This window comes from Podarcis muralis, chromosome 1, assembly GCF_964188315.1.
Source record: "Podarcis muralis chromosome 1, rPodMur119.hap1.1, whole genome shotgun sequence".
Taxonomy (NCBI): Eukaryota; Metazoa; Chordata; class Lepidosauria; order Squamata; family Lacertidae; genus Podarcis; species Podarcis muralis.
The window spans coordinates 30,211,692-30,232,369 of NC_135655.1; the positions used below are offsets into that span (position 1 = coordinate 30,211,692).

Consider the following 20,678-nt stretch of genomic DNA (forward strand, 5'->3'; position numbering starts at 1 on the left):
TTTAATTTCATCTCAAGTATTCCATGACCTCATCTAGACATTGTGACTCAAGATATATAGTATCTCCTATGGTCACATAGCTCAGACTTGCATCGGGTCTTCTTTGCTGAGCTGGATCAAAATGGATCAGAATTCAGGTGAGAGATTTTGTTTCAGAAAGTGATGCTGTTGATTGCTTAAGGTAAGGTTACCAGATTTTTTTCAATGGAACTGGGGACACTTTTCAACTTCAATGGATTTTGTATAGGGAATGATGTGTAAATCCAGGGACTGTCCCCGGGAAATGGGGACGTCTGGTAACCTTAGTTTAAGGAGCAGCTAAATCTGTCAAGGTTCTAAGAAATAATGTATGGTTCTGGGTACTAATGCTGCTACTTTTCATAACCCAAGTTCAGCTCCCTCTCTTTAAATGTGGTGATTTTTTTTACAACAGTCAACCTTTGGTGGCCGATTAAGATCAGCATATGGATTTGGCACCCTAAAGCCTATTAAATTAGCCAGATCACAACAATTCATGACACAGGTGAGAATTGTGAGAATTCTTCCCAATCACAACATTTAGACATGTACCATCTGTATGACACTCCTATCTGACTCCTTCATAAATAGCAGACATCTGAAAGCGAGTTGTAAATTTTTAACCATAATTTTTATTAATATTAGCTTTAAAATATTGTGTAATACAGTGGTACCTCTGGTTACGTACTTAATTCGTTCCGGAGGTCCGTTCTTAACCTGAAACTGTTCTTAACCTGAAGCACCACTTTAGCTAATGGGGCCTCCTGCTGCTGCCGTGCGATTTCTGTTCTCATCCTGAAGCAAAGTTCTTAACCAGAGGTATTATTTCTGGGTTAGCGGAGTCCGTAACCTGAAGCGTATGTAACCTGAAGCGTCTGTAACTCGAGGTGCCACTGTATAGGCATGAACGCTGGTAAGGTAGTGCTGAGCAAGAGTCTTCATAATAATAGCCTTTCTTAACGGACAGCAAAAATGGTAAAATCTGTTGCCATCCAAAAGTCGCATACAATACAGAAGGAAACCAAGCTGAATGTGGTAGTGACATCTTTCCCTCCACAAAGTTGTTGAAAAGATGGTTCATTGGGATCATTATTATTTATTTGATTTCTTACCTGCCCTTCACCATAAGGTCCTTGGACAGGTTACAGCAATTAATAAATACAATTATTAGGGTGGCTCATAAAAATTATATATTGAATGTCAATGGACAAGGTAAAGAAAACTGATGTTTAGACATGCTTAAATTTGTATAGGATTGGGCCATTAACACCCACTCTTGCTTTCTATTTTGGGTGCCTGTCAAGTCTCTGTTTTCTTGCTGCAAGTTGTGAGCTGCTTACAATTCTAATTAGCAAACAGAGACTGTTTTCTTGTTTTCAGTGACAGCTGCACTAGTCATAACTGTTAGACAAGAAGAAAGGCTTCTAATTATCACCTAATGTGACCTCTGATTTATTCCATGAGCATGTAAATGAATCCAAGACTGGAGCTGGTGATAGAGTTATTTTGGGAGTGATCTTGCAGACAAGCAAGGGGTAAATTTAGTAAACCAACCAACATGGTTCAAGTAAATGACCCAGGCCTTACATGACAGGAAAAGGCAAAAAAGATAATGAAAAAAGAGAAAAATTAATCAGAGCAGCTGGCAGTACTATTATTATTTTTAGGACCTTCTTAAATTAGGTAATTTAAAATAATGGAGTTAAAATCTGATAAACTGTTTTCATTTTCAAAGAAGCTCTAAGCCTTTGGATTGTGGGGGGAAATGGAAGCTGACTTTTTAAGTACGAGACGCCAGAAGGAAACTCCTTCCCTTCCAAATTATTTTACTTTTTAAAAAACACTAGTAAACAAGTATCATGTTTCTTTAATTTCGGGAAGATGTGATGGCCTCCTGAATGCTTCACAGACCACACAGTCCAGTTTTGGATTCATCAATAGTAATTATTAACCTTGATTCTGTGCTGCTAATGCTATTATTAAAATCCTCATAAAGCACATAACCAACTGCAGAGGAAAAGGTGAGAAGTCTACCACAAGGATATGCTGAAGTGAGGTTTGTGTGTGATATTCCAGAAGGAGATTCCTAAGGTGTGCACCTGACAGGCTGCTATGCTGATCTGCACAACCACGAAGCAGTGAGATGTGCGCTGAGCGCAGGGCACCTGAATTGCCTCCCAACGCAATTCCGTTGCTTCATTGCAGTACCCACCCCTCCCCGCTTAGAAAATTTGGGAAGCCCCAACGATTTATTTTTTACATCTGTATTGTGCCTTTCCTCTTAAGAAGCCACAGGTAGCCGACATTTGATCATAAGAGTACTAAGGAACGGACGCCAAGGGTCATCTAGTCCAACCCCCTGCAATGCAGAAATCTCAGCTAAAGCATCCCTGACAAATGGCCATCCAACCTCTGCTAAAAAACCTCCAAAGAAGGAGAGTCCACAACCTGCTGAGGGAGATGGTTCCACTGTCAAATAGACTCCCCTTCCCCTTTCATCCTCACAATAACCCTCTGGGGCATGGGCACAGCCGGGGGGGGGGGGGAGGCAGCTGGCCCCCATAAATCCATCAAAATCAATGCAAACCAGGGTTCTGCCCCCCCAAAACAAAAAATCCTGGCTTCGCCCATGCTCTGAGGTAAAGTTAGGCCTGCAAGAGAGAGCGACCCACTGAAAGTCACCTATTATTATTATTATTATTATTATTATTATTATTATTATTATCATCATCATCAATTGAATTTATATACCGCCCTATACCTGGGGAATCTCAGGGTGGTTCCCATAATAAAATCGAGATATAAAACCACAAAATACAGAAAAAAATAAGAACAACCCAATACCCCCCTCCCCAAAGAAAAGCCTTTTAAAAGGGCATAGGATGCATATCCGATCAACAAAAGGCCTGTTTATTGGCTGTCTTATTTAGACAAGCTGCCCAGATGTTTAGAAAGCGTGCACGATTTTAAATTTGGCTTCAGTCTATCCTATAGTAGTGTGTTCTTATCTATCCGCATACTCTTAAATGACGGCTGCAAACTTTTCAAGGATAATTTTATTGTTTTGTCTTTATTTTAGCTTCTTGAGTGTGCCCCCTCCCAGCTACTAAAACCAAGCGGGTGTATACATTTTATGAACTAAGATAAATAAATGAACATGGGCTGAGGGGGGGGGGGTGGCTTCCAGAGTTTCCCACAGAAGCGCCTGCTTGGGATATTCCGCATTTAGCAGCAGGCACCGGGGAGATCCAGCAGCTGGATCTGTACAGGTGCTCGGTCCCCCCTCACAGCCTCCGTCAAACGGGCGGCGGAGACGGCGCCGCGTCCTCCCGAAGCCTCTCGCGCCAGTCCTTGAGCACCAGCCCCGCTTGCTCGGGGAAGCTCCTCCGGGCCCGCCAGCCTTCCCAAAGCAAGGAGGGCCTTCGGGCCGCCGCGACGCCCAACGGCTCATCCCGCCCGCGCGCCGCTCCCAATCAGCCCGCTCGAGCCTCGCTGAGGCGGAGTCGGCCTCGCGCGTGGCCCACAGCTGGGAGGGGAGGCGCGGGCGGCATGATCGGGACCGTGCTCTGTTACGTGCTGCTGCCCGTGGCGCGGCTCCTGCGGGCTTTCCGAGGTAACCCCCCTCCCCGCGCCGCCGTCCCTCCTTTTTCCCCGGGCTCCTCCTGTTTCCCTGCCCCCCACAAGCCTCCTCAGAAAGAAGAGGCGGCTTCGGCGGCTTCTCACACGACGCGAGGGCTTCTGTCAGCCGAGGCCCAAAGCTGACAGGAATCCCCGCTGCCCCTCGGCGCTTCTTCACCAGGCCTGGCCGGACGACGCTCAGTTGGCGGCCTGGAAGCCTCCCCTTCTCCCCGCCTCAGGGACCCCTTTTTGCGAAGTCCGCCCCCCCCCCCCACGAAGGACGTGGTGGTGGTGGTTGTTAACAGTTCTGCCCCTACATTCACGGGGACAACATTATCTGTCGCCGGTGCTTTATTTCAGTGTAATAAAGTGCTTAACATCAGTGGGGGGCTGTGTTATTTTAAAACCAGATGGCCACTTGCCCATATGGGCAACCGAGGGGCGGCGGCGGGGGGGAGGGGGAGCAGGACAGGCGTGCCAGTTGTGGGCGGGACCCGACGCAGAAGTGGGCGGGGCAATGAATGCAAATAGTGCTTTTGTACCGTCGGCTGGTTTCTTCTACCCATGCTGTTTCTCTATCCCGCCGTGAACGGAACGAAAACGCACGCACGCTCAAAGAGGGTGTGTTTTAAGGTGTGCGTGGCTGCATGCGCACGCGTCCGGGGGGGGGGGGGAATAACCCAAAAGGCCAGACGAAGAAGACTGTGAATCTCCCACTCTCGCCCCGCGTTTCCCTACCAAATGTTGCTGTACGTAAGATGCAGTAATTATGGTTTGGCTGGATGATGGCAGTAGGGAAAGAGATTAAGGAGGCAGGTGGTTTGGAGCGAAGTGTGAGCGGGAGCGTAGGAAGAGTAGGCAAACGCGTGTATTTGTGGTAATCATAATAAATGAAACATATAGGTCTTTTGAACTGTTCAAAACACTTCAGATTTGTGTTGTAATCCTTTTAAGTTAGGTCGCTGTTACACTGAGCGTGAGTGAGTGAGAATGTATAGTTTCAGTTTTCTAAGTAACCTAGCACTACCTTGTCTCCTTGTATGACTCTTTCTAATAACCAGAGTGTTAGGAGCTAGATATGTGTCCAATTTTCATTTTCTATGTGGCTTTGGAAGTACCTTTTTGAGGTATGCTTTTAATACATTCTCTCCCCCTCCCCCTTTTGAAGAAGGGGGGTACAGATGTCCCATTTCAGAATTTTCTAACAATTCAAAGCTTTGAACTGTAAATGTATCAATTTTCAGGGCTCCAGCACATTGGAAAGTACTCTTAAGGGTTTGTCTTTCTCTGTGACCCCTGGCCCTAGTTTCTTGCATAATAAAGTTATCGTCCTGCATCACACTCTACCCATCATGATGACAAATATTTTGCTACCATGTAATATCAGGTGACTAAAAGACAAATGTGAGGGAACAAGGATTAGCATGCTAACCCAGAGAAGAGGAGTCATCTAATAGCCACGCTAGATCCTATGCAGGAGATCTGTCTGGTTTGTTTGATTGGGATCATGACTTTGGGAGAGATTTTTAAACCTCTTCCCCTGCCCTGTTTTCTTGCTCCCTTCCAATCTGAAACTAAAGGTAAAGGTAAAGGTAAAGGTACCCCTGCCTGTACGGGCCAGTCTTGACAGACTCTGGGGTTGTGCGCTCATCTCACTCAAGAGGCCGGGGGCCAGCGCAGTCCGCAGACACTTCCGGGTCACGTGGCCAGCATGACATCGCTGCTCTGGCGAGCCAGAGCCGCACACGGAAACGCTGTTTACCTTCCCGCTAGAAAGCGGTCCCTATTTATCTACTTGCACCCGGAGGTGCTTTTGAACTGCTAGGTTGGCAGGCGCTGGGACCGAGCAGCGGGAGCGCACCCCGCCGTGGGGATTCGAACCGCCGACCATGCGATCGGCAAGCCCTAGGCGCTGAGGCTTTTACCCACAGCGCCACCCGCGTCCCTGAAACTACTGTTTCCTAAATACATATACCAGCCAGATAACATAGCTAAAACCTTTACATTCTGTTCCAGTTCATGAGGTAATCCAATATCACTTGTTTAACTTTTCTATCTGTTTTAACAATGCCTCCTGATCTGGTAAGAATATTTTGGAAATGAATGTCTGTTAATGGTTACTTCTATTTGCACTCAAATCAATAATAGAAAATCCTTGAGATTTTGAGATCAGCCAAAGTGATCAAGGAAGTCTTGATATTGCTAAACCCAAATGTTCAAAATCATGAACCTGCAACAATGTAGGACTGCTTTAGACAGTGGCATGGACTACTTTCCTGCCCACCTTCTCAGGATTGGTAAAAGCAGGTGTGCCCTACTGTGCCAACCTTTTGCTGATCCTTCTGAATTGTCCTTGTATCATAAACTGTTGAGTTCTAATAATTTTGTGGCAACTAATTTTGCTACCCTTTGGAAACATGTTGTTTTAATCAGCATCTGCTGTTGGCTTATTTTGGCAGATGCTTTCTTTACATGTCGAAAGAACATGCTTCTGGCGAAGAGCACGACCACCCATATAGACGGCCTATCTGCTCCCATCAGTGGGAAGCCTGTCTCAGAGGAGCAGCAAGCCCTGCTGCAGCAGTGGCTGGAGGAAGGTGCTGGTGAGGTCCATGCCAGTGAGAGTGCTTCAAAACCAGAGAAGGTGCCCACGATATCAGATGCTGAGTGGCTGGAAGGCCCAGAGCTGCTGATGACAAGCTTAAGCGACCTGAATGTATCACCACAATCTGGTGGCCAGGAGCAGCTGCCAAGTGAGGTCCAGATTGAGACGTCTCCTGGACTACAGGAATTTGTAGAAGTGACAGGAAGTTTACCCGCAGAAGAAAGGGAGGCCTTAGGGGACAATGCTATGTGGGCAGCAGTAAGGACACAGGCTGATCCTCAGATGGTTGAAGCTGCTCCTCTGTCTACAGAAGTGTGGATTGAAGACCCTGCAGTGTTAGCCTGGAGTCCTGCCCAGGAGACAGATGTGGGACCAACAGAGGGAGCAGTGTGGCCTTTTCAGAATGCTGGTCAGTTTCAGCCACTCCCATTAGAGATACCTTATCATGGTGAGTATAAGGAATGTATTTTATCTTCTGATTTTGACTCTGCTTTCATAGAGCAAAACTTTCCAATATAATATGACTGTATGATCTTTGCCATGTGTAAGGCTGCAACAGAGCTGAAAAACACCAGTATTATCTTTCCGCAGACTCCTTCAAAGTTTTGCCTTGGAAGCATAGTCCATTGCTGGACTCCTTTCATGTTTGGATATGTTAAAGGTAAAGGTACCCCTGCCCGTACGGGCCAGTCTTGACAGACTCTAGGGTTGTGCGCCCATCTCACTCTAGAGGCCGGGGGCCAGCGCTGTCCGGAGACACTTCCGGGTCACGTGGCCAGTGTGACATCGCTGCTCTGGCAAGCCAGAGCCGCACACGGAAACGCCGTTTACCTTCCCGCTAGTAAGCGGTCCCTATTTATCTACTTGCACCCGGGAGTGCTTTCGAACTGCTAGGTTGGCAGGCGCTGGGACCGAACAACAGGAGCGCACCCCGCCGCTGGGATTCGAACCGCCGATCTTTTGATCGGCAAGCCCTAGGCGCTGAGGCTTTTACCCACAGCGCCACCCGCGTCCCTTGGATATGTTATTACTAGTTTAATGTAGTATGACCAAAATTACAGCCCAAAAAGCATAGGCAGAAGGTTTTGTGAATAGTTGCCATCAGAATTGCCTGGCAAAGTAGTAAAAGGAGAGTTATTCAAAGTGTATTACTATCTGTGAAACATGACGTTTCAGAGTACAGTTGCAAGGAAATGAATCTAGTGCTTGTTTGAAACTTGTGAGCATTGCAGAATCTTTCTTCCTCAATACATTTAAATCTGGAAGACTAGCTATCTTAGTCTGTTGCTGTAAAAATTCATCTTGTGAAGTAGGCCTATAAAATACCACACTATTAATCTTCAAGATGCCACCATGCTAACTTTGTTGCTTTTAAATACATTTATCCATTGGTCGCCTATCTCTGCCAGTGGAGTACTTTTACAATCTGAATAATCTTTCTGAACGATTATATCATAGTTCAAATTCTTCAAGCAATTGGTGAATGGTTAATCCTTCATTTCCCACATAGCAGAGGTAACTTAGGGTCAAACTGTAAAGATAGTAAATGTGTCTTTGCATTTAACAAGTACCTTTTAAAGTAAGTAGTAGCTTCTAAAAGATTGTAATTATGAGGATCACAGCTAGAGAGGATTTAACTCTTTCATCCCCTGCTTTGGTCCTGGTGAAAATCATTTCTAATTGCATTGTGGGGGAGGCAGATTGGTGCCATTTGCAGTTTTTGAAACCATGCATGTGAAACATAAGGGTGCATTTAACATCACATCTGATTTGGTCCATAGGGTCAAACTATTTGTGATGCTGGAGATCTGTGATCAGGATCTTCCACTGTATTTTTAAATTAAAAGCACCTGTTTGAACTTTTGGAATGGATTGGGGTTCTGGAAGAGGGTTTAAGCCTTTTCCCTCATGCAGTTTCCTCTGCCTATTCCCTCATCCCCCACTCCCATATTTCTAACATTTGTCTTCCTTTCTTTGTCATTATGCAGAAATTCTGTGGAGAGACTGGGAAGATCTTTCTGCTCAGGCTTGCATCCCAGAGTTGAGCTCAGAGGCTGGGTCTTTATTTGAATTCAGAGTCATGTCGTATAACATTCTGGCCCAGGACCTGATAGAACAGAGCCCTCATCTTTATATGCATTGCCATCCAGACATTATGGACTGGAGCTATCGCTTTACAAATCTCTTACAGGAGATCCAGCACTGGGATCCTGAAGTGAGTGTAACATTTGCATTAGGCACTATATTAGTTAGAGAGGAGAGGGAAATCCTAAGTATATTGCTCTTAGCTAGTGTCTGATAATATGGCCCCCAGAGTCCTCACTTGCAGCAACTGGAATTTGGGTCCTTCTCACACATAGCTCACCTGACTGTAAACCTGTCTTTTATTTTGGATTGTCTGTAGATTCCTATCAAGGGTCACTGAGAACTTTCTGGTTTTAGGTAGCAGTGGCTGTGAATCTGTAAGCACTTTCACTTTCAGTCTCCCACTCCTTGAACTCTTTGCACCTCCTCTCCTTATTTTAAGTAGTTTTTTGAATATGTAATTGCTTGTAGTCCCAAAGGATGCTGTATTTTCCCACTCTGTAGTAGGGGAAATAGGTATAGGGAAGATATTCAGTCAGAACTAGTTATAGTGAGGGAACTTAATCTGTTGTGCTGCCTTGGGAGAGCTGCTGCTAAGTATGTTCTCTGTTGCTTTCCAGATTCTTTGTCTCCAAGAAGTTCAGGAGAATCACTATTGGGAACAGCTGGAACCAACACTTACAATGATGGGTATAAGTAGTTTTTGCAATGGAGACTAGCTCAAGAATACTCCTATGGATTCCTCCAAGCACTGCTTTTTCTACCCAGTTTTAGCGGCCACAATTTTTCTGGGGTGATTTGTTTAACCCCTGAGTTTGATAGAAGGAATGGTTGTGGGGAAGTTGGAGCTTCTCTGCTATCTTTAATGTCACACAAGGATATCATTTAGTAAGAGGCTTAGTCTGTCTCTCCCATGATTTTCGGAGTGGAGTTTTAGCCTCATGCTGGGGATTAAAGTCAACATTCCTTTTAAAATAAAAAATGAGAAGCAGCCATGGGAGGCTGCAGTTAGGAACAGGATGCAGGAGGAGCTGCTTAACTTCTCTCCCTCCTGCTGTCTTCTCACTCAAAATCCTGCTCCTACCTGCAAGCTGTTTTTCCTGTGAGTCAGGATATGGATCCCAGCAACCCTTCTCCCCACTAGTGGAAAACAAGTTGGGGAAACTGATTTTGTGCAGGGAAACATCCAGGCTCAAAAAGGATTAAGCAGTCTTTGACATTCCTTTGCTCAAACTTGGGAGCTCCTGTAGCATCTTTTCAGTTTAACAAGGAAAAATTGTATCAGGAGACAGTTGTATGCATTTCCTCTATAACCTCTAGTTTGTGAATAAAATCATGCCAGGTTTAGAACCGTCTGACTTTTAGGTTGGCCCTTTTTTGTACCAGAGTAGGGAACCTTCACCCCAGACATGGTTCCCTGCCTTCCTGAATCTGCTCCAACTCCTGCGACAGTTGGATGTGTTTGGCTTGGCATGGTTTCACAATAGGAACAGGAGGAATATTTGTTGGCTGGACACTGTAAAAACAGAAGTGTAAGATCTCGATATAATTTAATCTTGCCTACAGAGACTTGCAGCCTAATCCTATGCAGATTTACTTCTAGTTCAGTGAGGCTTATTCCCATGTATGTGTTAGAGTTGCAGCCTTAAGTTCTTGGTTGTTTAAATTGATCTGATGAAGCCTTTTGTTGTTTGGCTAGGCTTCGCCTGCATCTACAAGCGGAGGACAGGCAGGAAGACAGATGGTTGTGCAATCTGCTACAAGCAAAGCAAGTTTCAGTTGATAAGTGCTAGTCCTGTTGAATACTTTCGGCCTGGCTTGGACATCCTCAACAGGGACAATGTGGGTCTGGTATTACTGTTACAACCTTTACTCCCAGAGAGCTTGGGAGACAAATCAGTCAGCCCTTTGTGTGTTGCAAACACTCATGTGTTGTATAATCCCCGTCGGGGCGATATCAAACTGGCTCAGATGGCTCTGCTCCTAGCCGAGGTAGACAAGACTGCAAAAATGGCTGATGGCAATTACTGCCCTATTATCTTATGTGGGGACCTGAACTCTGTGCCTGACTCACCGCTATACAAGTTCATTCGGAATGGCCAGTTGTACTACCATGGAATGCCAGCCTGGAAGGTAAGCAGAGAAAGGGGATAGATGGCAACATCTCTTGACTCAGCTTAAAATGTATCATGCCTTTCCTCTGTAGACTTAGCGGCTTCTGAGATTTTCTAGCATTGTACCACCTTTTTTTGTGGCTTTGGTCAGTTCACTAAGAGAAATTGAATGAGTTAATTTCTCTTGTGATAAAAAGGCCATTATTGTATTTGGGTCATAGGTGCTACAGGAAGAGGTCCATGCTAGAATCTATGTAAACTTAGGCTATCTGCATGACAGCTGCCTGCATTGCTGCTTTAGTCAAGGTAAAGGTAAAAGGACCCCTGACCATTAGGTTCAGTCGTGGCCGACTCTGGGGTTGTGGCGCTCATCTCACTTCATTGACTGAGGGAGCTGGCGTACAGCTTCCGGGTCATGTGGCCAGCATGACTAAGCCGCTTCTGGCAAACCAGAGCAGCGCACGGAAACACCGTTTGCCTTTCCGCCGGAGCGGTACCTATTTATCCACTTGTACTTTGATGTGCTTTCGAGCTGCTGGTTTGGCAGGAGCAGGGACTGAGAACGGGGATTCGAACCGCTGACCTTCTGATCGGCAAGTCCTAGGCTCTGTGGTTTAACCCACATGACCACCAGCTTCCCGCTGCTTTAGTATATTAGCACAAAACATGAAGCTGGGGCGGTGGACAAAGCAGGCACAGAAATAGGAAGTTATTGAGAACAAAACTTTTCTACGTTAAATTAAATGTTCAAACAGATATTATGATACATTCAATTTAGAACAGATAGAAAATATTTCCCCTCATTCTAGCTGCCCCCAATGTATTCTATTTTATTCATTTGAAAATAATAAACTTTATGAAAAGCAGAAAGTCAAATGGGTGTATTATTCTATACTGAAAATGTGAAATCTGTTATGCAAATGGCACAAACTATGCTGGTTTTGCCGAATGGTCAGATGGAAGCAGAATAAACTGAAGCTACCAGCATGTGTGGGCTGCTAGATAAGGGTGTGCATTGGATGCACATTGAAAACTGTCATGCATATATCAGTTTAAAATTACTGGATTCTAAACCTTTTTCTCTCCTTGAGACAACCACACGTTTGCTGTTGTACCCCCATCTGCTATAGGCTAGATTTCTAACATTCTTGATTACCCGGGAATAGTTTAGACTGGGTGCTTTCAGACAGAGGCATAGTATTATAAAAGCGTCCTTAGCAACAGGCTTCCTTAACTTGCTGTATTATTTTTGGAAAGCATAACTTCAGATTAAATTGGGGTGGTGGGAGATACATGCTGGCATTCTGATGATAGCAGCACTGTACGGGTGCTTCAAAAACTTGCATGCAACAGCAGCCTTGATCCCATAATACACACCCTTCATTGGGTTTTCTTTCTTTTGACTAAGTGACTAATTCCTTTGCTTGTAAATTCCTAGCATAGTCACAAAACTGTAGATGTAGGTGCCAGTTTTTAAGCTTGTGTGTGTGGCTGCACCTACTATAAATTTTGCTGTATTTGAGAAGATGGTGTGTTTCAAAACACTTTTGCGTGTGCTTGTGTTCTGCCCCTGTAGGTGTCTGGACAGGAAGACTTCTGTCAGAACCCACACCAGCGGAAACTGCTGACTCCCCTGTGGCCCAGCTCTCTGGGGATTACAGACAGCTGCCAGTATGTCAGTCTATGCCAAAGCAAGAAGTCAGGTGAGCTTCATGGTGGAAACAAGGACAAGTGTTGCAGAGACTTGTTCTCTGCCATTAATGTACTGTCTGAAAGTTGCTAGTTTTTTACACTCTAAAACCATCAGACTGGCTAAGAGCCTAACCACATATAATGTTACTATCCTATAAGTAATGTTTATTCATAAAAGTGTGTATTCCCGTCATCCATAATTGTAGGTTAGGGCCCCCCTCGCTTTAACCAGCATTTGAGTTTTGCAATTGCATTTTGATGGTTGTATGGGTGCAGTGTGGACTTGTACCTCCACTTCATGCAAATAACAACACTAGGTTGTGTGAAAATAATCAAAATCAACTTAAATGCTTCATTTTATTTCCCTCCTTTGATCTGCCTTTCTCCCTGTAGATAGGCGCAAATACAGCCGTGACTTCCTGCTTCAGTTCCGTTATTGTGATGTTGCATGTGAGCGACCTGCAGATCTGGTCCTGTTGGAAGGTGTGACGGATGCCACGCCAGGTATCCCAAATTTCCCACCGCTTCATTCTGCAACTATGATACACCTAGTTGGAGCAGATCTTTTAATACTGAATGGTTTGGACTCACTAGCAGGGTTTGAGTAAACACTTACAATTAAGAAAACAAGTATAAAGGTCAAGATGCAATAATGGGGAAATAACAAAGGGTAAGATTTAATGTGAAAATATGGTACAAAAATGATAAGATTATAACAATATTTAATTAATTAAAATTAAAGTAGGAAAAAACAGGAGGAGAAGTAAATAATTAATGAACCAGAAGAGGAAGTTGTGGGAAGTCACGGGAGGTGGGGTGGGGGAGGTAGAGATTTATACATTCTTTTTGTGATAATATTGATTGTGTTGAATATAAAATTGTAAAACTTATTACAAATTATTTTTTAGTAATAATAATAATAATACTGAATGGTTTGAGGCACTGCTGAACATGGGCGTAGCCAGGATTTTTGTTAGTGGGGCAGGCCTTTTATAAGGGGTCAGAACCTCAGTTTGCTATGTATTTTTATTGAATGTTATTGATTGGGCGGGGGCAGCTGCCCCCCTTGGCTATGCCCATGCTGCTGAAGGTGTTCATTGGTGGGCTGAAGCATCGCCGCATACTTCTCTTGGTTCCCTGTGGCTCTTTTGAGGACTTTGTAGCAAACCTTGCATTCTGAAAAGAGTGTCAAATTTGATTACGTTTCCCCCAATCTTTGAAATCTGCCTCATGCAATCTTCTGATTAAAAGATATTTGTGGATTATTCTCATCTTCTCCAGAGGACACCCTCTTGCGGTTTGGTAATGATAGTCCATTATGTGCCAACAGCAAGTTAAGTCCAAGGATCACAAAACATAAGCATTGAGGCTTGTATTTTTCAAATAGCAATCAGCCTTCCATGCCATGTGGCAAATTTATTTTAATACTGTTGGAAATTTATTTATTTTGAAATTTAGGACTGTTACAAAGGCAGCTTGTGTATGTCATGCAGGTTTGCTGTTTTACGAAAAAGTCTACAATTACTCTTGGGCATTCCTAAAGTGGTTCTTTCAATTCTGGGCAAAATCTATTACTTGAAAGAGCAGCACCTTTACTCATCACCTGAGCCTTGTCTTGGTTTTATCTTGTTCCTGTTTGCGTATGAACTGCTTAATCCAGTTCTGGAGGTGAGAAAGCAGGAGGGGCCCATTTCTAACTGTGGTAGATGTTCTCACCTCCCAATCTCTTTATGCACCATTATATTTCATTGAATGCTGGAACCTTTACCTGTTCCCCACTCTCTCCCATTTTGCCACTTGGTCTTGACAATGTAGATTGTTGAAGCAGCAGTTTGGATGGGGTTACTAATTGTGAGTTTAACCCAAAAATTGTACGTTCAGTGGTGTATCTGATCTGGATTTTCTTTGGTGCATTGCAGACCGTCCTGCACATTGGCCTAAGGAGCTCACTGTAGTGAACAACTCTGATCCAGATCTGTGTTACTCAAGGTAACTTGAAGGGGAAGGGTGTTGGGTCCCATGAATGAGACAGTTCCATAGCCAGGATTGTTATCTTGAGAGCATAGTGGAGTCACCTTTGGTTGGAGGGGATTGTATAATCCTTGTCACAAAGCCTATGTTAGAGTCAAGGTTTTCTCCAAGGAAAGGGGGCTGTGTTTGCAAGAGCAAGTTAATCTTCATACTGCAGTTGCTCTCTGGGTCACAGGAGGGAGTTTTTCTTTTTATTTGTTAAAGGTAAAGGTACCCCTGCCCGTACGGGCCAGTCTTGACAGACTCTGGGGTTGTGCGCCCATCTCACTTAAGAGGCCAGGGGCCAGCGCTGTCCGGAGACACTTCCGGGTCACGTGGCCAGCGTGACAAAGCTGCATCTGGCGAGCCAGCGCAGCACACGGAAACGCCGTTTACCTTCCCGCCAGTAAGCGGTCCCTATTTATCTACTTGCACCTGGGGGTGCTTTCGAACTGCTAGGTTGGCAGGCGCTGGGACCGAGCAACGGGAGCGCACCCTGCCACGGGGATTCGAACCACCGACCTTTCGATCGGCAAGCCCTAGGCGCTGAGGCTTTTACCCACAGCGCCACCCGCGTCCCCGTTTTATTTGTTACAATGAAATAAATTGAAACCAACCATGGGTGGGCCAATTGAGAATCTCTCTTGAAACTCAAATTGAGGTACAGTGGTACCTCGGGTTAAGAACTTAATTCGTTCTAGAGGTCTGTTCTTAACCTGAACCTGTTCTTAACCTGAAGCACCACTTTAGCTAATGGGGCCTCCTGCTGCCACTGCGCTGCTGCTGCACAATTTCTGTTCTCATCCTGAAGCAAAGTTCTTAACCCAAGGTAATATTTCTGGGTTAGCAGAGTCTGTAACCTGAAGCAGGTACTACTGTATAAGATTAGATATATGCCAGGATAGTGCAACAGTTATAAAGGCTACACTAGCTTGGTCCCACCTTAGCAAGATTTAGGGCTCTGAGCAGACTCCCCTTGAAAATAGTCATTTATCAAATAGAGTGTTGTAATCAAATTTAAGGGAGTTTCCCTAGGATCAGGCAGTAATAGCAAAGCAAATGTCTGTGGAAGGCAGAGTTGAGTAGTTTAATAGTAGTACTTTTAAAGTGCTTTTAGTTGAATAGTAGTACTTTTAAAGTGCTTTTCTTGCATTAATTGAGTTTCTTCTCCTCTTCCCCATGTTTTGGGAATGGGGAGCTGTTTCTCCTGTACAGGTATCCAGGCAGTATCCAGCATGGCCTCAACCTGACTTCTGCCTACAGCCACTTCCTGCCTGAGAGAGGTTGCCCTGAGATTACAACCATGCCAATGGGTGTCGGGGCCACAGTTGATTACATCTTCTATTCAGCAAAGCCTGTCAAGAGTGATAATGAAGAATGTGAGTGTTACAGAACTTAAATCTCCTGTATGGCTATACTTTGTGTATTTCATCAGAGCTTTTGTGATGGACTGCCTGTCTGTCTCAGCCTCAGCCCTTCAGTGAGCCACTGAGGATGGCAGTTTATGTAGTCATAAAATGCATAACTCCCCCTGTTTTTCATCTGGCTATTACTCTGCAGTGAGTTGCAGTGGTGATCATGTAAGTGCTTTGCTTCTTACGGCTGTTCCTTTAATTGTGATGGGAACAGACTAGAGTGCTGACTTCCTGTTGTTTTGCCATAAGTTCTTCCTTCTTATTGTACTTTAGCTCTGACCTATGCCCCTTGCCTCCCACAAATGCTTCTTCAGCAGGATCTATGCTCACATCTCTGATCTGGCTCCTGAAAGCTCTCAAGAAAAGTATCCTAATGTCAATGTCCAGTGTTGTCCACAATTTGTCACAGGGAGATACTGTACTGAACATCTACATTGTGTTGTTCCCCCACTTTAATTTGAGGTCTGAAGCCTGAGAGAGTCATTTGAGAGGGTAAAACCTGAAATGAAGCTTATACTTACCAAGCTAGTGATCACTTGCGTGGTGACTGCAACATGTATTGGCAACATGTTCTCTCACTGGTAGAGCATGTGCTTTAAAATGCAGAAGGTCTCAGGTACAATCCCTGGAATCTCCAGGTAGGGCTGGGAGAGACCTGTCTATGGAAAGCCCCTGCCAGTGAGTGTAGACATTACTGAGGCAGACAATTGGTATAAGGCAGCTTCAAAATTGCCATTTTCCTGTTTTCCTGGTTCATATTTTATTGAATGTTGAAAGATTTGGGAATATGAGCTGAATACACATCTAGGATATTGCAGTCAGGGAGGGATGGTGGTAGAATTAGAAAACTAATTGGTTATGATTTTGAGAGGCTGTGTAAGTGTGTCTGTGTTAGTGCATTATTTAGTTACTGAAAACAGTGTTTTGTGTGTGTGCCCATGACAGTTGCTAATATCAGTATTTTTACTTTTTGACACTTTCATTGCAGTCTGTCTGTGGTTGAGCTTATGCTTCCGCCACTCCACATGGGGAATGAGTGTGCATGCTCTGTGCTCCTCTTATTGCAACTGTGATTCATTTTCAGGTCGCAGGATGTACCAAGATGGAGCCCTAAAGCTGCTTGGCCACCTCTCCCTCCTCTCTGAAGACATCCTTTGGTCAGCAAATGGCTTGCCAAACCCTTTCTGTTCATCTGATCATCTTTGTCTGCTGGCCAGCTTTGGCCTACAGATCTCTGACTTCTGATCATGTGCCAGATCTCTAGGACTCTCGCAAGAGTTGGTCTGAATGGGAAAATCATGCCGTTGAAGTTTACATTAGCTATCTTTAAAAAAAAAAAGCAAAAGCTATCTTCCCCACCCTCACCCCTCCCCTTTTTGAGATGTCCTTGTTCGTTTCTCCCACACTTCTTTTTTCATGAGGAAATAACCTGAGTTCACCCAGAATGCTACAGTGCTTCACTGCCAGTTTATGGCTGCTGCACCAGCTTTTTTTTCTCTTTTAACAAAGTGTTTCCCGCCAGCAAATTAGCAGATTTCTATCAGCCTGGCAAGTTTGCTTAGCCACCATTGCTTAGAAGTCAGCAGAGCATGTCTTTGTGCACCACAAAGACCTTAGCAGGACTAGAGATGATTTGAGCCGGAGTCTAATCTGGGCTTCATTCTTTTTTCTTTTCATTACAAGCAGCAGTTGGCCCATACATTACTGTTTCTGTTGCACCTAGGCCAGAATGCTGCTGCTGATTTTTGCAAGTGTGCAAAACAAAGGGCTTTTTTGAAGTGCTGGTACTGCTCATAACCTCCAAAGGTGGGTGCTTGTTGACTGAAATGTTGTTTCTCTTATCTGCTTGGAAGTAGCATCAAATCAACCCGTGTGAACTAACCGTACCCTGTGGAGGTCACCTTGCCAAAATTCAGCTCTCCTGCATGAACATTTGGAAGCCACCTGCTCATACTGTAACAGACTTTTATCTCTGCTCTTAAGAGCCCGCTTGGATTTTATGCTCAGGTTCTTGAGAAGGCTGTTTTCTCTCTCCCATCAACTTGTGACATTTTTGTTGCCTCTGGTGGCACTTCAGGGAAGAAAAAGACTGACTAAATGTGGCAAAAACCCAAATGAGCGCTGCTTTGTTCTTTGTTACAGCTTGTAAGCCACAGTACTGGGTACCTCAACTGGTCCTGGCAGTTGCTGCTCATTTTTTCCTTTATCACCAATGAATTGTGACAGGAGCATGCGGCTGCAGAGTTAAGGCCAGCCTCTAAATAACCCACATCTTTTCCTTGATACATGGAATCCACAGGATCACCTTCAGCTTTGTGTGGGCCATGGCACAAATTTTGTGGGGGGAGGGAATGCATTGGGAGTTGTCAGTATTTTTAATGTTTTCTTAAAACTTGAAAAAATAAAATAAAATTTTATAATTTCAGAAAAGTTGTAAATTCAGTTGGTTGGAATGGCGTGGGTGAAACTGAGCAGGATGCTTTGTGAGAGCACTTTGTGTATAGCCCTCTGGCGAACACAGTGGGAACTGCTGCTGAAGATGCACCCTGCTGTGTGGTGCCTGCAAATCCTGAAATCCACTTTAATATTATGCACACTGAGCCTCTCTGGAGTGATTACCTGAGTATAACACCTCTTAGGAGCTTTCTGTAGAATTTGGCCAATAGGGCTTTTCATTTTATAGAAATGCATCTTTCTAGCTCTTACAGATATGAAAGTAAGCTTGGAAGTATGTGGGCACTGGGCCATGCCTTGTTGAATGCTCAGTAATAATAATAATAATAGTAATAGTAATAATAGTAGTACTACTACTACTACTACTACTAATAATAATAATAAAAGGTAAAGGTACCCCTGCCCGTACGGGCCAGTCTTGACAGACTCTAGGGTTGTGCGCTCATCTCACTCAAGAGGCTGGGGGCCAGCGCTGTCCGAAGACACTTCCGGGTCACGTGGCCAGCATGACATCGCTGCTCTGGCGAGCCAGAGCCGCACACGGAAACGCCGTTTACCTTCCCGCTAGAAAGCGGTCCCTATTTATCTACTTGCACTCGGGGGTGCTTTCGAACTGCTAGGTTGGCAGGCGCTGGGACCGAGCAACGGGAGCGCACCCCGCCGCGGGGATTCGAACCGCCAACCTTTCGATCGGCAAGCCCTAGTTGCTGAGGCTTTTACTCACAGCGTCACCCACGTCCCTAATTAATAATAATAATAATAATAATAATAATAATAATTTATTTATACCCCACCCATCTGGGCAACTTCCAACAAAATATTAAAAATACAATAAAACATTAAAAACTTCCCTAAACAGGGTTGCCTTCAGATGTCTTCTAAAAGTCAGATAGTTGTTTATTTCCTTGACATCTGATGGGCGGGTATTCCACAGGGTGGGCGCCACTACTGAGAAGGCTTGTGCCTCAGGTGTCAGAATGGAGTGTGGAAGGCCTAGTAAGACTTCAAGGGTGGGGAGAGGGGTATTCAGCACAGTGTGTCACTCCCTTATTGCTCTCCTTTCACAATTTTCCAGAAGCAAAATTAAGCAAGTGCAAACAAAGTTGCTTAATCTATATAAGTTGCAGAGTTGGGGTTACATTTGGTTAAGGTTTTATTTGGGTGCAGGTTAAGTATACACATACAGCCCTAAATATGAGTATACTCACCTTAAAGGCAGAAGAGACTTGGTCTGCAATCCTGTGTCCGCTTACATGGAAGTAACTTCTAGTGAACTTTCTGGGATTTCTGTGAGAAGGGGCACAGGTTGCCTCATTTTTTTACCCCAGCTGGAGAAAAGTTCTGCCTTCATTTATTTAATCTTCCTGCAAGGAAGTGGTGGTGGTCACTTTTAGGAATGCATGGTGGAAAGGCTTCCTGAAGTGGAGGGTGGGTAAAGAATGAGGACACTTCTTGGACATAGAAGTGACTACTTAATTGCAGTGCAAGGAGCCAGAAACTTACAGCGATGCTTATTAAGTTCCAAATGTGGGAATGTTAAGATGGCAAGTCTCCATGTTACGTGAGGCATATTGAGTGGCTGTCAAATGTATTACTTTATTTCCTTTCCCTAATCCATAAAGGCTCCATGTACCTCTTTGATTAGAATACGTGTCATTGCCAAAGCTTATTTGGCTGTTGGCATGCATGGGAGGGCAAGCAGCCACATCATCACACCAGAAAATTAGCAGCAGCAACGAAAAGCCAAGTCTTAACTTTACTGGAAAGAACCCTACTTCATGGCAACTTTGGGAAATGACCAGGGCCTCTGGCATTACCTTGTACAGCTCATCATAGCTTTACTCTTCTAGATTCTGGAATAATGAGTATTAACTGCACCCAGCAATGATGATTACAGAAATAAAGAAAATTCCTTTGACCAGGGAGTCCTCATGGTTGTCAGCCTTCTGATTTACTACACCACCTGGCTATAGTATCCCTATCATGCTGATTAGCCCAGAAGTACAATTTTTTATTGGCAGTTGGGTAGAATGGGCCCACAGAAAGCAGAGCCTAGTTTACCTTTCATGATAAACAGCTTGCAGCACCATTGAACTATGAACATAGGAAGAACCTACTGGATCAGGCCAATGGCCCATCTGCTCCAGCATCCTGTTCTCACAGTGGCCTGGGGGAAACCTGCAGACAGCTTTTGTGCACAAGAGTACGCTCCTCTCCTGCAGTTCCTAGGATACTGCCTCTGTTGGCATAGCCATCATGGATAGCCTTATCCTCCCATGATTTTGTCCATTCCTCTCTTAATGTCATCCTTATAGGTGGCCATCACTGCCTGCAAGGCCACACCCACAGCTTATATTTAAAGCTCATAGCTTCTGCCACAGAGTCCTGGAGTTTGTAAAGGGGGCTGGGAATTGTACCTCCATAAGGCTTAAGTGAAAATTGCTAGGATTCTGCAGGGAAGCTATGTGCTTTAAATGTATGCGATGGGAGAGATGCTGTTTTTGTTCCCTTACACGGTGCAAATGGTGGAGAAAAGAACTTTGGGAAGAAATACCAGAACTGAGAGGCAAGACCTAAGGAGGGTCTGTGTTATCTGCTTAAGATCCAACAAATGGTGTTAGTTTTCCATACCGAGCGCACACAATAGTCACAGAAGAAAGCAAACCA

General features: G+C 44.5%; 1 protein-coding gene across 2 annotated transcripts; it reads left to right on the forward strand.

Annotated features, from left to right (window-relative positions):
• Positions 1-3,254: 3,254 nt before the first annotated feature.
• On the forward strand, positions 3,255-17,981 carry ANGEL1 (angel homolog 1). 2 transcript variants are annotated; one of them, XM_028719016.2, is made up of 10 exons: positions 3,255-3,631; positions 6,096-6,689; positions 8,230-8,456; positions 8,947-9,016; positions 10,026-10,459; positions 12,017-12,143; positions 12,526-12,636; positions 14,052-14,121; positions 15,358-15,521; positions 16,642-17,981. In XM_028719016.2, the coding sequence occupies exons 1-10, from the start codon at positions 3,568-3,570 to the stop codon at positions 16,800-16,802; spliced, it is 2,022 nt and encodes a 673-aa protein (XP_028574849.2). In that variant the 5' UTR covers positions 3,255-3,567; the 3' UTR covers positions 16,803-17,981. The 2 variants fall into 2 exon arrangements, with proteins under 2 accessions (XP_028574849.2, XP_028574830.2); XM_028718997.2 differs by lacking the exon at positions 3,255-3,631 and adding an exon at positions 4,105-4,385.
• The last annotated feature ends 2,697 nt before the right edge of the window (positions 17,982-20,678 follow it).

Bases quoted from the DNA above. Each gene is read 5' to 3' on its own strand.
- ANGEL1 (XM_028719016.2), top strand. From the start codon at position 3,568: ATGATCGGGACCGTGCTCTGTTACGTGCTGCTGCCCGTGGCGCGGCTC. The intron at 6,690-8,229 runs GTGAGTATAAGG...GTCATTATGCAG, and splicing joins ATTAGAGATACCTTATCATG to AAATTCTGTGGAGAGACTGG. The intron at 12,637-14,051 runs GTATCCCAAATT...GGTGCATTGCAG, and splicing joins TGTGACGGATGCCACGCCAG to ACCGTCCTGCACATTGGCCT.